Source organism: Nannizzia gypsea, genomic scaffold (genome assembly GCF_000150975.2).
Source record: "Nannizzia gypsea CBS 118893 supercont1.6 genomic scaffold, whole genome shotgun sequence".
NCBI classification, from domain to species: domain Eukaryota; kingdom Fungi; phylum Ascomycota; class Eurotiomycetes; order Onygenales; family Arthrodermataceae; genus Nannizzia; species Nannizzia gypsea.
In genome coordinates, this window is record NW_003345196.1 from 271,906 (window position 1) to 284,621 (window position 12,716).

The 12,716-nt window shown below is 48.2% G+C and overlaps 6 protein-coding genes across 6 annotated transcripts; 4 read left to right on the forward strand and 2 right to left on the reverse strand.

Annotated features, from left to right (window-relative positions):
- Positions 1–174: 174 nt before the first annotated feature.
- Positions 175–1,394, forward strand: MGYG_06700 (THO complex subunit 3; the record flags this gene model as incomplete). The annotated part of the gene is made up of 3 exons (XM_003170663.1): positions 175–287; positions 369–681; positions 750–1,394. 3 exons carry the CDS (start codon positions 175–177, stop codon positions 1,392–1,394), a joined length of 1,071 nt encoding a protein of 356 aa, XP_003170711.1.
- Positions 1,395–2,193: 799 nt separating this feature from the next.
- MGYG_06701 (binuclear zinc transcription factor) lies at positions 2,194–5,220 on the reverse strand (the record flags this gene model as incomplete). Its single annotated transcript, XM_003170664.1, has 6 exons — positions 2,194–2,982; positions 3,049–3,330; positions 3,389–3,880; positions 3,945–4,464; positions 4,527–4,851; positions 4,938–5,220. 6 exons carry the CDS (start codon positions 5,218–5,220, stop codon positions 2,194–2,196), a joined length of 2,691 nt encoding a protein of 896 aa, XP_003170712.1.
- Positions 5,221–5,819: 599 nt separating this feature from the next.
- MGYG_06702 (mitochondrial 54S ribosomal protein RML2) lies at positions 5,820–7,219 on the reverse strand (the record flags this gene model as incomplete). Its single annotated transcript, XM_003170665.1, has 2 exons — positions 5,820–5,921; positions 6,005–7,219. 2 exons carry the CDS (start codon positions 7,217–7,219, stop codon positions 5,820–5,822), a joined length of 1,317 nt encoding a protein of 438 aa, XP_003170713.1.
- Positions 7,220–7,902: 683 nt separating this feature from the next.
- MGYG_06703 (hypothetical protein) lies at positions 7,903–8,394 on the forward strand (the record flags this gene model as incomplete). The annotated part of the gene is made up of 2 exons (XM_003170666.1): positions 7,903–8,043; positions 8,353–8,394. The coding sequence occupies 2 exons, from the start codon at positions 7,903–7,905 to the stop codon at positions 8,392–8,394; spliced, it is 183 nt and encodes a 60-aa protein (XP_003170714.1).
- Positions 8,395–8,927: 533 nt separating this feature from the next.
- Positions 8,928–10,714, forward strand: MGYG_06704 (G2/mitotic-specific cyclin-B; the record flags this gene model as incomplete). The annotated part of the gene is made up of 4 exons (XM_003170667.1): positions 8,928–8,936; positions 9,008–10,336; positions 10,393–10,531; positions 10,599–10,714. 4 exons carry the CDS (start codon positions 8,928–8,930, stop codon positions 10,712–10,714), a joined length of 1,593 nt encoding a protein of 530 aa, XP_003170715.1.
- Positions 10,715–11,902: 1,188 nt separating this feature from the next.
- Positions 11,903–12,682, forward strand: MGYG_06705 (HIT domain-containing protein; the record flags this gene model as incomplete). Its single annotated transcript, XM_003170668.1, has 3 exons — positions 11,903–12,163; positions 12,234–12,345; positions 12,408–12,682. The coding sequence occupies 3 exons, from the start codon at positions 11,903–11,905 to the stop codon at positions 12,680–12,682; spliced, it is 648 nt and encodes a 215-aa protein (XP_003170716.1).
- Positions 12,683–12,716: the final 34 nt, after the last annotated feature.

Sequence of the window (12,716 nt, forward strand, 5' to 3'; positions counted from 1 at the left end):
TCTGTTCCGCTGCAGTTTGTCTGCTTTGATATCTTTTATCTTCGTCAAAATTGAACAAACCGCCAAGCCGGGAGCTTCTTTTGCATCAAAAAGCGCCAAACGCAACGACATAAAAAAAAATATCCCTGGCGCTTCAACTGAAGAGCGGCAAGGGCTCATCTAGAAGCTCCTAACATGCCACCAGCTTCTTCTAACCTGGTATCCAAGGATCGGTTTGCTCATTTGTTCGGTGGTTTACGGACTCAGAGCTACCCGGATCCTAATGCGCGTGGCCCGGGTTCTCATAGGTATGCTGGCTTGCCTGTCTCTCTATAATACTCATTTATTGAATAAGAACATGGGATATGATGCTAACAATTGCTATCTAGCATCCGTACTTTAGCATGGAACCCGACGGGAACGTTGATAGCTACCGGGTCTGTTGATCGAACGCTGCGCATCTGGAACCCAGAACGACCTGATGTGAGATACTCGACCGAGTTGCGCGGTCACTCTTCCGGCATCGAGCAGATAGCATTCAATCCTGTGAAGGAGTCGGAGCTAGCCAGTTGTTCAAAGGATGGAACCGTCCGCTTCTGGGATGTCCGCGCAAAGAACTGCGTTGGCCGTGTCGATGTTGGAGGGGAGGCCTTTTCCCTCGCATGGTCCCCTGATGGAAGCATACTGCTGGCTGGGAGAATGGTATTTAAATTACTTACTCATTGCTTCCTTTCGATATTTACAGCAGGCTCTTACGTATGTCTATCTAGGACGACACATTAGTTCCTATAGCCGTCGAACCAGTAACTATATCTACCGATCCCCCGCCCAATACGCCAAAGGCACCATCAACTTACAGAGCATTACCTCACCATAAACAACCTGTCCGTACAAATGGGATTGCATTTTCACACTCCTTCGATGCCAGCCTCTTCCTTACCACCGGGGACGGGGCTGTCAAGATTGAATCTTACCCATCTTTTACCAGTTTACACACGCTCAACGCCCACACAGCCGCTTGTCTCTGTGTCTCGCTTGCGCCAACTGCAAGGTATCTAGCTGTTGGCGGAGGAGATTCTCTCATTTCTCTCTGGGATACAACGAATTGGGTATGCCAGCGTACTGTCTCAAGTAGTGGCGGCGGAGCTGTTCGTGGTATCAGCTGGAGTTGGGACGGACGATTTATAGTGGGTGCCTGTGACGAAGCAGACTGTGGAGGCACTGGGCTGGAAATCTTCCACGCAGAAACTGGAGATAGTGTATACACTATACCAACGGGCAATTCTAACGTTGGTGTCCCTGCCGTGGCCTGGCATCCATCCCGTTATTGCCTTGCGTATTCTCTATATGCAGAGGGTATTGGAAGTGGCAATAATGGGCTACGCATTGTGGGAGCTGGCGCTGGTGACTTTTAAATGTCGTTGACGATATATGAACCAAATAGAAAGAGGCGTGAGGCATATCCTTGGTGCGGTACGGTGGCCATGATGCTTAAGGTTTCTATTGGGGATAGGAATAGCTACTCACAGCATCGATGAGCGAAGTAGAAATGAAACTAACGGCAGAATGACCACAGATGAGCAAAGACGAAGTCGAAGGAGCCATTGAGTCACGCACATCGATTACCAGAAATACTATCTCTAAATGAGAAAGATCTTAACATCTTGCACCACAAAATCTATTTTCTGATCAGCGACTACAAATATTATGAACTACTTTGCCCAATCGCAAATTTTTATGCAATATTTTCTTTCTAATAGTTCGTTATAGACAGAGCCGAATGCAGAGTATAATTGCCCGCCGACGTATATGTACATAAGAGGAGATAACGCGCCATCAGCTTTCGAAAATAACTATCTTCCGTGTAAATGCCCCCAGTTTCCCGAATTTCCCTTGAAGTCTGAGTTAGAACATAGATTTTCAACCTCCATGATTAGACCCCAAGTCAAGAGAAAACAGGGGGTACATGATAAACAACCGAAACACTCGTAAGTATAGGTGCGCATGCAAAACGAAAACAGATTCCGGAAGTGGCTTGAAAAATAAGTTGGGGGGTAAGTGGTAGAGAGGGAATGGAGTTGTATTTTGATAGAATGATGGGCCGTTTAGGGGAGTAGGGATTGTTAAATTCAATTAAACTGTGTGGTGTATATATAGTAAAGGAGTATCAAACGTGGTATGTAGCAGGACAATAAGTCAAAAATATTGCGCGGGTTACCGAGCCCACTGGTTAGCATTAAAGGTGTCAGGAGATTGAGACCATGGTATCTCTTCAAGTGAGGATAAAACTGCTTCCATGGTCGATGAAGTAGGGGTAGGAGGTATCAATTCTGGTTCATTTGGCCGGGATTGTTGTTGTTGTTGTTGTTGTTGTTGTTGTATAAAATCCCATCCATCTGGTAAGTTGAAAAACTCCTGTTGTAGCTGGGCCTCGGAAGCGGTTACAGGGAAATCTTGTGGGAAAGGTATAGTATTAGATTTACTTGGATTTTGCATTGAAGCTCCATATCCACTTCTAGTATCATTGGTGGCGTATGGTATTGAAGGTGGAAGATGTGGCGGAAGCGGCTTCTGGTTATGCATGCCCCCCTGTTTTGGAGAGGGTTGATCTAGATGAGCTGGTGAGAATGAGCTGCTTGAGGAGGTTTTATTTGTGTTTGGGCTGGGGTTATCTGAGTAAGAGAGATGTCGTTCGCTTCCAGTGCTGGTACCGCCGGCCGAAGCATCCAACTCGAAGTCCATGAACCTGAACTGGTCATCATGTGACGGGGGCATTCCTAAATTGGGTATAGTCCCAGGCACCCCCAAGCCATAGACCTGAGACTGGGTAGGAAACTGCTGTTCTGCCGGTTTCGGGTGGCTCTGGCTATGAATGCCTGTATGATCTGTTGACGAGCTTGTTGTGGGTGATTTTGAGGAGTTTTTTGCCTTCTCGTTTTCCTTATCCATACGAGCAATATCCATAATGCCGATAGCGCATTGCTCGAACTGAGCACGCACTGCCTATAACGTGAGACAGAAATTAGCCACATGATGTATGTATATCAAGGGGTGAGAAGAAGTACGTACACGGAGGGCACTTTGCCTAGCATCGTCCTCTGGGCTGTTCTGTATGTGACCGTAGGAGAATCTTGACACACCCTCATCCGTTATAAGGCCACTTCCTTCGAGATCTACATCCAGCTGTATAAGGAATGACTCTGCTAGAGGGACTTTCCTCTTAAGAGCGTTCATAGCGGAGAGCAAGAACTGAAGGGAAGATCTGACAGCTTGGTCTTGGGGCCTGGATTTAAGGTACTGAACGAAGACCCTGGCTGCAACATATAGACAGAAGACAAGAAAGGGATTCATCTAGACATAAGTAATGTTAGCATGGGTCAGTTTCAGATGGAATACTCGGGCAGCTTACCCTTGTTAAGTCCATATGGGAGACCATTTTCATTATGTTGGTAATTTGATCTGCTGCAATGATACAACGTCGTTTGCTCTCCGTAGAGATCTGGCCAGGCATGCTGTGTTTTTCTGCCTTATAGATCGCAGCCTGGTGTAGACATATGGTCGAGGCATGGATACACATGTTGCCAAATATGATCTCGGAGTTGTTGATGCCTTCCGGTAGGCGAAGGTGACTAGGGAGCGAGAGAGATGTGTGAAGGAGAATATTGTCGAGTGCACGATGGCGTTTCCAAAACTCGCCGTTTAGATCATGGTCTTTGTCATTAGTGGTGACTCGGTGAAGATGATGTAGATTACGCCCAAACATGCATGCTAGCAGTACTGTGGCGGCATAAGGCGATAACGACCCTGTTTCTTGGCCAGATACGGCCTCTGCAAGGGATGAAGTTGGCTGCTCCCTGCTGTTGACAAATGCCTCTTCGGATGCAGGGAGGTTTGTCAAGATCTGGAAAATTAAAGTATCAGTACCGGATATGATTGCCAGGAGAGTTGGGCTAGACAAAACTTACATCTCTCTCATCAACGCTCATGGGCCAGCCAGTACCAGCTGAAGCATATCTGTCCTGACAGAAAGCAGCCCAGAAGGTTCGCCTTCTCTCCTCACGCTCTGTCCAGTCTCTGGGCGGCGGCAGAGTCTGTTTAACATCTAGGCCACGAGCATCTTGACGGTTAAGACCCATCATCAAAGAGAGCCGCATCCCGGAACCGGTGCTCATCCATGCCCTGGGGAAATACATCATTTTAAACTCATAACACCCGATCAACAGCCAGCATTGTGCATGTGCCACTGAAATAATGTTCTCGCCTAGACCTTTCATCTGATCTAATTCGGCGTACTTGCGGGATCGGGTGTAGAAATGGGAATGTATGTGTGCATATTTATCTGTAGTAGCAGCAGCATGCGCCCACATGATGTACCGCAGACAAATTGGCGGGCGCATCGAAGGTGCCAGATTCATTGCAGCATAATACCGCGGTTTATGTATCATAGGAGATGATGGGTGTACCTTCTCGAAATATATTTCATCCCTATAATCGATTATTAGCCATACTCTCCTTCCAACAGGCAAACCCACGTAGGCAAAACGTACAGTTCGTCGATGACCTCTTGACTCGGTAGGGGTTCCTCTAGCCCTAAGCCGATCATTTCCCATGAGAAGTCGCTCGAAGCGGCACTGTTCGACGTTGGAAGGGTAGGCGGTTGAGGTAGAATATCCCCCATGTCCCCGAACATATCCATGCCATCGAGAGATAGGTTTGGATCAGCCTCCACTGACTTTGGGACTGCAGTGCGGATAGGAAACATGTTCTGTCGTCCCTGAAACGGCGCATTCTGGCTATCCAGCGCTCTGGTGGGTGGCGAAGATCGACTTGATTCTGCGGTATCAACTCCTTTCAACAGGGTCTCAACCTGCGCTGTTTGTCCAAACTATTAGCGGAGTTCATTTGTATATTATATAGCTAAACCAAATCAATGCTGCCCGTAGATATCGGTCTCGTACCTAATCTGGCTTCCAGATGCTTCACATATCCTCTCTTAGGTCCGCTCTTCTTCCTGACCTCGTTATAGGCACAGTCATGGCCCAGGCGCGAACAATTCCCACAGCTCGGCTTTGTCCCATCGCATCGAAGCTTTCTCTTCCTGCAGACGACGCAGGCAATGCGCTTCGGTCTAGGGATATATCCTGGGTTCCCTTCCTGAGCGCCTGGTGACTCTGCGCGAGTCCTTGTTGGTGCCGCGCTTTCAGCCACAGCTGCGCCGGTCTGCTCGTTGCCGCCCGCCATGGCTGTGTGAGCTCAAAGAACTGCTGCTATCGCTTGTTTGTCTCTCCGTCGGCTTTGTATCTCCGTATCTCCTCTATTTCGGTGGCGAGTTGCGGGGGAGCTGGCCGTTGGTTTGGAGCGGAAGAGCGGGAGGATGAGGCTCAGGGGTCAGATAAACGCGGGAGTCGGCTGTGGCGACATGGAAGAAGCTGGCGGGCGTCTATTTATCTGATTGATAGTGACATCGTGTCTTCTTCTGTTGCTGTCTGGTGTGTTCTTCAACTGCCTTCAGGCGACGTAAAACTGCTGCCTGCGCTGTGGATCTAAATTATGCTTGTCTAGTCAAACTTTTTGCGATGCGAGGTGCCGTCATGCGCATTAATAATCAGCGTTGAGGATGATATATATAGACGGAATACGGTTCCAGCTGAAAGAAAGGCTTGTGATAGGAGGGATACAAAGGGATAGGAATGTTAAGAATAGTAGTATAGTATATCAGATTGCCTTTTAGTACATGAATATATGGTACACGCTCCCAAAAGAACCGTAGCAAAAGGAGCTCTATCGTCAACTCTTCAACCGTACGACAAGAAAAAACACGACAGCAGGATGTGAGGCCGTTAATTGTATCCTCTGCGGCGTTTGCCTTGGTTGCGGACTCTCGGGGTAATGACATCTCTGTTGATATTCGCTTTGATTCTTGTCTTGTATCCGGATTTGGCCTGTACCGATTGGTTAGCAATGATACAACGATACTGTGATACTGTGATAGACACCGGAAGAAAAAGGTGGAAGAAGAGCATACCGGTAGACCCCATGGACTCTTGGGATGAACACCACCCTTGGACTTTCCTCTACCACCACCGTGGGGATGGTCCTTTGCATTCATGGCCACACCACGGACGGTGGGACGGATGTTGAGCCAGCGCTTTCGACCGGCCTTACCGAGCTGAGCATACTTCTTGTTGACGTTGCTGGCAACTCCAATGGTGGCACAGCACTCCTTATGGATCAGACGGACTTCACCACTCTGTAGGCGGACGGCAACGTGCTCAGACATCTTCTTGAGCCTCTTCCATTCCAGCTCGGACATGACGGTCTTCTCACCAGCAGCATCGGCATCGCTCTTGATCTCGGCTTCCACTTCGGCGTCAAGCTTAGCATCCTTGGCTTCTTCGCTTGTAGATTCTTCAGCTTTGGTCTCTTTGCCGTCGGCCTTTGCATCTTCCTCCTTGGCCTTGACTTGTTCCCATGGTGGAGGTGCTTCGCCAGCCTTGGTCATTAGAATACCGTATGTCCCAGCACCGCGGCAAAGCTGACCACCTTTCCCCTTGTGTAGGCCAATGTTGAAAATCATTGAACCCACAGGAACCATGTGTAGAGGTAGACAGTTCCCTCGTCGAGCAGTCTTGGCCGCTAGCACACCAGGGTCGATACTACCGCCCATAGCCTCCCACAGGTCATCCGGGATACCGGGACGATAACTCTGCACGACATCACCTTCCCTCATCCCCTCCGGCGCAAGAATGTAGCTCAACTTCTTCGTAAGCTTAGACTTCAGCAAGGCAATGTGCGCTGTCCGGCCGGGGTCATGCTCGATTCTCTCCACGGTATGAGGGCCTGGCTCGTTTCGCTCAAAGTCAACAACACGTATTCTTCGCTTATGGCCACCTCCACGATGACGAACGGTCACTCTTCCGGTATAATTTCGTCCACCTTTTCCGTGGCCCTTCTTGGGGAAAGTAAGCTCCTTGACCGGCCTGCCTTTCCATAGATGGTCATTTATTGGCCTCCGCAAATGTCTGAGACCGGGTGTACGTGGTGTGTATGATCGTAGCTGGATGGCTCCCTTATCACGGACTGGAGGCGGAGCTAGGGAAAGGTCATCGTCCAGGGAGGTTGAGTCTGCGGCTGTCTCTTGTCTTCTGAGGGGAGTGCTGGAAAACGGCCGGTATGCGAGCGTTGTGAGGCACTTGCAGGACCGTTGGAGGCCGCCAAACGGCACACGAGCCTGTAGCATGGTGGAATTGAGTGCCTGTGTGCTCTTTGCAGGCCGGTGGAAATTTCGTCGAAGTCCGGGTGTTTCTTCCGCTTTATTGTTCCATCAAGGCCCCAAAAACGATTCAATTGCACTTCTTCCTCCTTTCGTCTTGTGCGTAGGGGTCGTAGCAGCCGCCTATCGTCGCTGATATGATGCGCAGGCCGGCTCGAGTCGACTTTCTTTGCCGTTGAAGCTCGTCGTCGGTTTTTCTCTTCGTCGGTTTTTGCTTTTGATAAAAAGTTTTTGGCCGCAATTTTTCGCGGTCACGTGATATCGAATTGGCTACGACTGGCTGCAGGCGGACAGGGAGAAGGATGGTGGTAGGAGTAAAGGAGAAGGGAAATAAAGACAATAAAGAGCGACTATGTCAATAAAAGGTAGGAATTGGATATGAGAGTCCCGTGGTTATCTGTCTATACAGCGTCTTTTCTGCGGTTTCCACTACCAAACATACTATATACTGCTGCTTCCTTCTACCTCTTTACAAGATATAAGATGAAAATGATACAGCGACCAGGAAGATACACACTGGTTACTCTGCTGGACTATTGAACTATGAATAAATAATCAATAAATAGAAATAAAATAAGAAAAAGGCCAAAAGTATCGACAGGAAAAGTCGCGTGGTGGCGTAATCTAAATACCAAAATGACAAGACGAAAATGACGGTTTCTGTGGTAACGCCCTTTGTTTTGGCCTGCGTCCGTCACGCTGATACGCCTGCACGGCCAAGCGAGAGCGTGCAAAGCGTGGAAAAGCGTGTAAAGCGTGTATGGCGTCTGTACCAGCAGCGTATCGTGACCGTACGTCGCCAGTCCAGAAACCGGCAAAATTACCAGCGAAAAATACACGCAGCGAAACTTTTATATCTTTTCGACTTTCTTTGACTTGCAAACTTCAACTTCTTCTCCAACATCAACATCGACTCCAGCGCCGCCCGCAAGACAGCACAGCATCTCTACGCCGAATATTACCACGCTCCGGCTGCAGCTTTTACCTTCTTCTCATCTCTTACTCGGCGCATGACCTGCTTGCCGTCGTCTCCTGCGGGTTATATATCTCTGACGCGGTCGGTTCTCGTGGGGTCTGAACTCATATAAACATACTCCTAGAAAGACAGACGTAAGACTCCTTCTCGCTCGGAATCACAGTGAATAGTCGAGCAGCAGGCCATCTGCAGTCGATAGGGTGAGTTTGGCTGCTCCAATTCTCCCGCTATTTCTTCCCGTCGTCGTGTGTGGCTGGTGGTAATGCCAGCACGCGAATTCTTTTGCTTCTTCCTTGGGGTGAGGCTTATTTACACGGTCGACCACCACCACGTCCTATCAACAGCCATGTTATTATTCCCTTGATCCTCCTCCACCACCACAACTACATCACTACACCGCTGCTACTATTACTATCATTACTGCATAACAACCGTCACTACCACTGCCAACACAATATACTTGCTGCAATTCTGGTTCTCGCTTTTGTTGTTACTGCTAGCTACAAAGTGAATCGCGAATTTCTTCCAACCAAGGCCTAACTGACTCCGTCAACCTACCAAACAGGCTTCTACTCTCCGATCACGTCCGCAAGCACGTCGAACTTCCCGTTCCTAGCCAGATATCCGTACCTGGAGACTCGGTATACGGTCTTATTGCTCTGTAATATCACCAATATTGCATGTTAAAATACATTCACCATGCCACCGGTTAGCCGCTATTACCCCTTTCTCCTAAACATCTCTTGTCGTCGAATTCAGCTCACTAACGTCTTATATAGACACGAAGCCTACGACAGCGTACAGCTACTAATGAAAACGATGAGAATGCAACTGCAGCATCCACACGGCTCACCAGGGCCAAGGCTGCCGCCCTGTCTTCTGTTCCTGAGCCCCAAACAGGCGCAGTCAAGAAGGCCTTAGGCACGAGAAACACGGTCAACACATCCACCACTACTGCCTTACAACGAAAGAGAGCTGCTCTTGGAGACGTGAGCAACGTGTCGAAGCAGGATAATGGCGATGGCAAGCAGCTCAAGAAACCGACTTCCACTCGCGCTGCACTCACCTCCAAGTCCGCCACTCAGACAGGAGGCGTACAGAAAGTCACCCGCACAAACTCGACAAGAACAGCATTAGGGGTCAAGGACTCAAACAAGAGAGAAACCACCGCAGAACCGAAGCGCCCTGGCAGTGGCTCTGGTGTGATGGGCGGTCTCCAGACAAAACGCCACAGCCAGAAGCCTGCCCGAGCTGAAAGTGTTGTTAACGAGGAGCCGCCACGCAAGAAGCTTGACAGTGGGAAGGATGTACCAAAAGCAGAAGAAAAGTTGGAGGAGAAGGTGGTAGAAGAGGAAAAAGTTGAGGTCAAAGTTGAGGTCAAAGTCAAGGCCGAAGTTGAGGCCGAAGCCAAAGTGGATGTCGTTGATTCCCAGGAATCAGCCCTGGATGAAGCCAAGGAAGAACGTGACGTTGACGTCGTGATAGATTTGGATGCCGAAGATCTCTACGACCCCATGATGGCCACAGAGTACGTCGTCGATATTTTTGAGTATCTCAAGGAACTTGAGCCTGTCACCATGCCCAACCCTGACTACATGGACCACCAAGATGAACTAGAGTGGAAGATGCGAGGTATCCTGGTTGACTGGCTCATCGAAGTCCACACCCGCTTCCGTCTACTCCCAGAGACTCTCTTCCTCACAGTCAATATCATTGATCGATTCCTCTCTGTCGAGATTGTCACTCTTAACCGGCTCCAGCTCGTTGGTGTTACTGCTATGTTCATTGCTTCCAAGTATGAAGAAGTTCTCTCTCCACACGTTGCCAACTTCAGCCATGTTGCCGACGACACCTTCTCGGACAAGGAGATTCTCGATGCCGAGAGGCATATCCTCGCAGTTCTCAACTACGACCTCAGCTACCCCAACCCAATGAACTTCCTGCGCAGAATATCCAAGCCTGACAACTATGACGTCCGAACAAGGACGCTCGCCAAGTACCTTATGGAGATTAGCTTGGTCGACCACAGATTCATGAAGTATCGTCAATCACACATTGCCGCTGCCTCCATCTTCCTTGCTCGTGTCATTTATGATCGCGGCCCATGGGTATGTTGCTTTTCGCCTTGCCCTTTGACGCGTATTTTTATTAACTTTTTACTTAGGATGCAACCATTGCTTATTATTCTGGTTATACCAAAGAAGAGATTATGCCTGTGTATGAACTGCTTATTGATTATCTTTGCCGACCACCTGCCCATGAAGCATTCTTCAAGAAGTATGCTAGCAAGAGATTCCTCAAAGGTGCGCTACTATTTTCTTTGGCCTAACCGTCTTCTTATCATCGGCTTCTTTTGCTAACTACGTGTAGCCTCAATCATGACTAGACAATGGGCAAAGCAGTACCATGCTATGTACCTGAAGGCCAAGAACAATGCTGCTCGCGAGCAAGACCCGAAACCTAAGTCAAAAGTCGCATCGTCATAGTCATCTGATGATTTCCGGCTAAACGAGAAAAACGGTCTCCTTCTTGATCATCCTCCCCTTTACGAGAACGTCTGTTAATAGTCATTTCCATTTATCCTCGCCCCACAGGCTGCTACTACGTACTGTACCTATCACTGCACTAATTCTGCATGTGTATACATACATAAGCCGTCTTCTACCCTTATTCTCATCCTCATTCAGCACCTTGTTGTTTTGGCGTTATCTTGATTTGCTTTTTTCTTGGGATGTATTGCTTGTGGGTGGCGTTGTGCATTTGGAAAGCATACTCGAGCCGTTGTGTCTGTCTACTTCATCTTCCCCCTTACCTTGACCTCCCTCCCCTTCTCTTTCTCTTCTTTCATCCATTCTCGGCCTCTCTCCTCGGCGAACTCAGGCGTTAGGCGACCAGGCTGGAGTGGGATTCTTTATTGTCTGCTTACTTTAAAACTTACCTTTCACCACGACCATCCTTCCACCCTGTGCCATGCATTACCGTTTCCAATTACCTGAAACAACCACTACACACCTTCAAAAACATGCCTTTTCATGTCTATTCTATTCTACAAATCTCTTGTTCTCTGAGTGCCCGGTTGAACCATTTTTTACAGCTTGTTTGAGTTATTTCGTTTATAAGAGGGGGATGGACGAACGGAAGGTCTACGAGGAGCTGAAGCAAAGGCGGAGATTTGAAATGGAGCAAGAGGCAGAAGGATCGATTGATGGTCGGCTCTCTATTGTTTCTACAGATTCATTTCTCCCTTTTGCTTCGTTTTTGCTCTTCTGGTTTTTGCTTCTAGCTTAGTTACAAGGTGGTGTGGTGGTGGGTTTCTAGCGACCTTTCTCTTTACTAATGAAAACATGTGGGACTACTCTCAACTGCCTTTCTTCCACTCGTATCTCCATAGATACAAGTAAACAAGAGTAAACAAGCACGTAAACATCAGTTCGGAGGAGAAGATCAGCTTCTTCCCTGTCTATTTACATGCTTACCTTCGCGTTGTTGTTTGTTTATATTCGTCCCATTTGGGTTATATTGGCTGCTGACTCATCAATTTTGAACCTCGGCTCAACTCTCCCTTTCGAATGCTTTTAACTCTCGCCGCAACCGCGCTGGAGGATGAAGGCACGTAGTATTAGAGGAGCTGTAATATACCCATATAGATACATTCTGCGGCTGTCTACTATATAATGACTTCATCAGAGTGTCCCTTCTGTGAAATTGCATCTTCATCAGCTCCGTTTTCACCGTTAAGTCCGCCAACTATACCCAATGGCAAAGGAGGCAATTCTCAAGATACCCCAGACTCGCCCACAGCATTCACAATATTATCTACGAAGCATGTTCTTGCCTTCCTGGACATTATGCCATTGACAAGGGGCCATGTTCTCGTTACTCCTAGACGGCATTATAATAATATGGGTGAAGTTAGCGTTCATGAAGCAAGACAGGTTAGTTGCCTCTTTAAAACTATCTATATTGAATGTAATATGCACGGGATAGCTAAGTGACTTCCTAAAGCTTGGTCAATGGCTACCGATACTCTCTCGAGTAATCGTTCGAACAGTTTTAGGTGAAGGAAAAGACAGCCGAGGAGACGATCAAGGGAATTGGAACATTATTCAGAACAATGGTTTGTCTCCACGACCATCCTTTTCGAATACTAAAGTTTGGTACGCCTAACGATATGTGTAGGTATACGGGCATCCCAAACAGTTCCTCATGTACACTTTCACATCATACCTAGACCTGCTTTCGGTACTAGTACTCCTACTGAAGGAGGCTGGGTCATGTTCGGGCGCGGCCAGAGGGACGAACTTATGGATGATGAGGCAGAGGAGCTAGCGGCGCTATTGAGGAATGAGTTAGCAAGGGAATTGAAGAAGGTTAAGGAGGAGGAAGGAGTTGATTTGGAGGATTGTGACTGTGGGGCTGGTGATGGACACTTACCACGACCGACCAAGCTGTAGATTCTAGTACATATCATATACCCGTGCATTTACT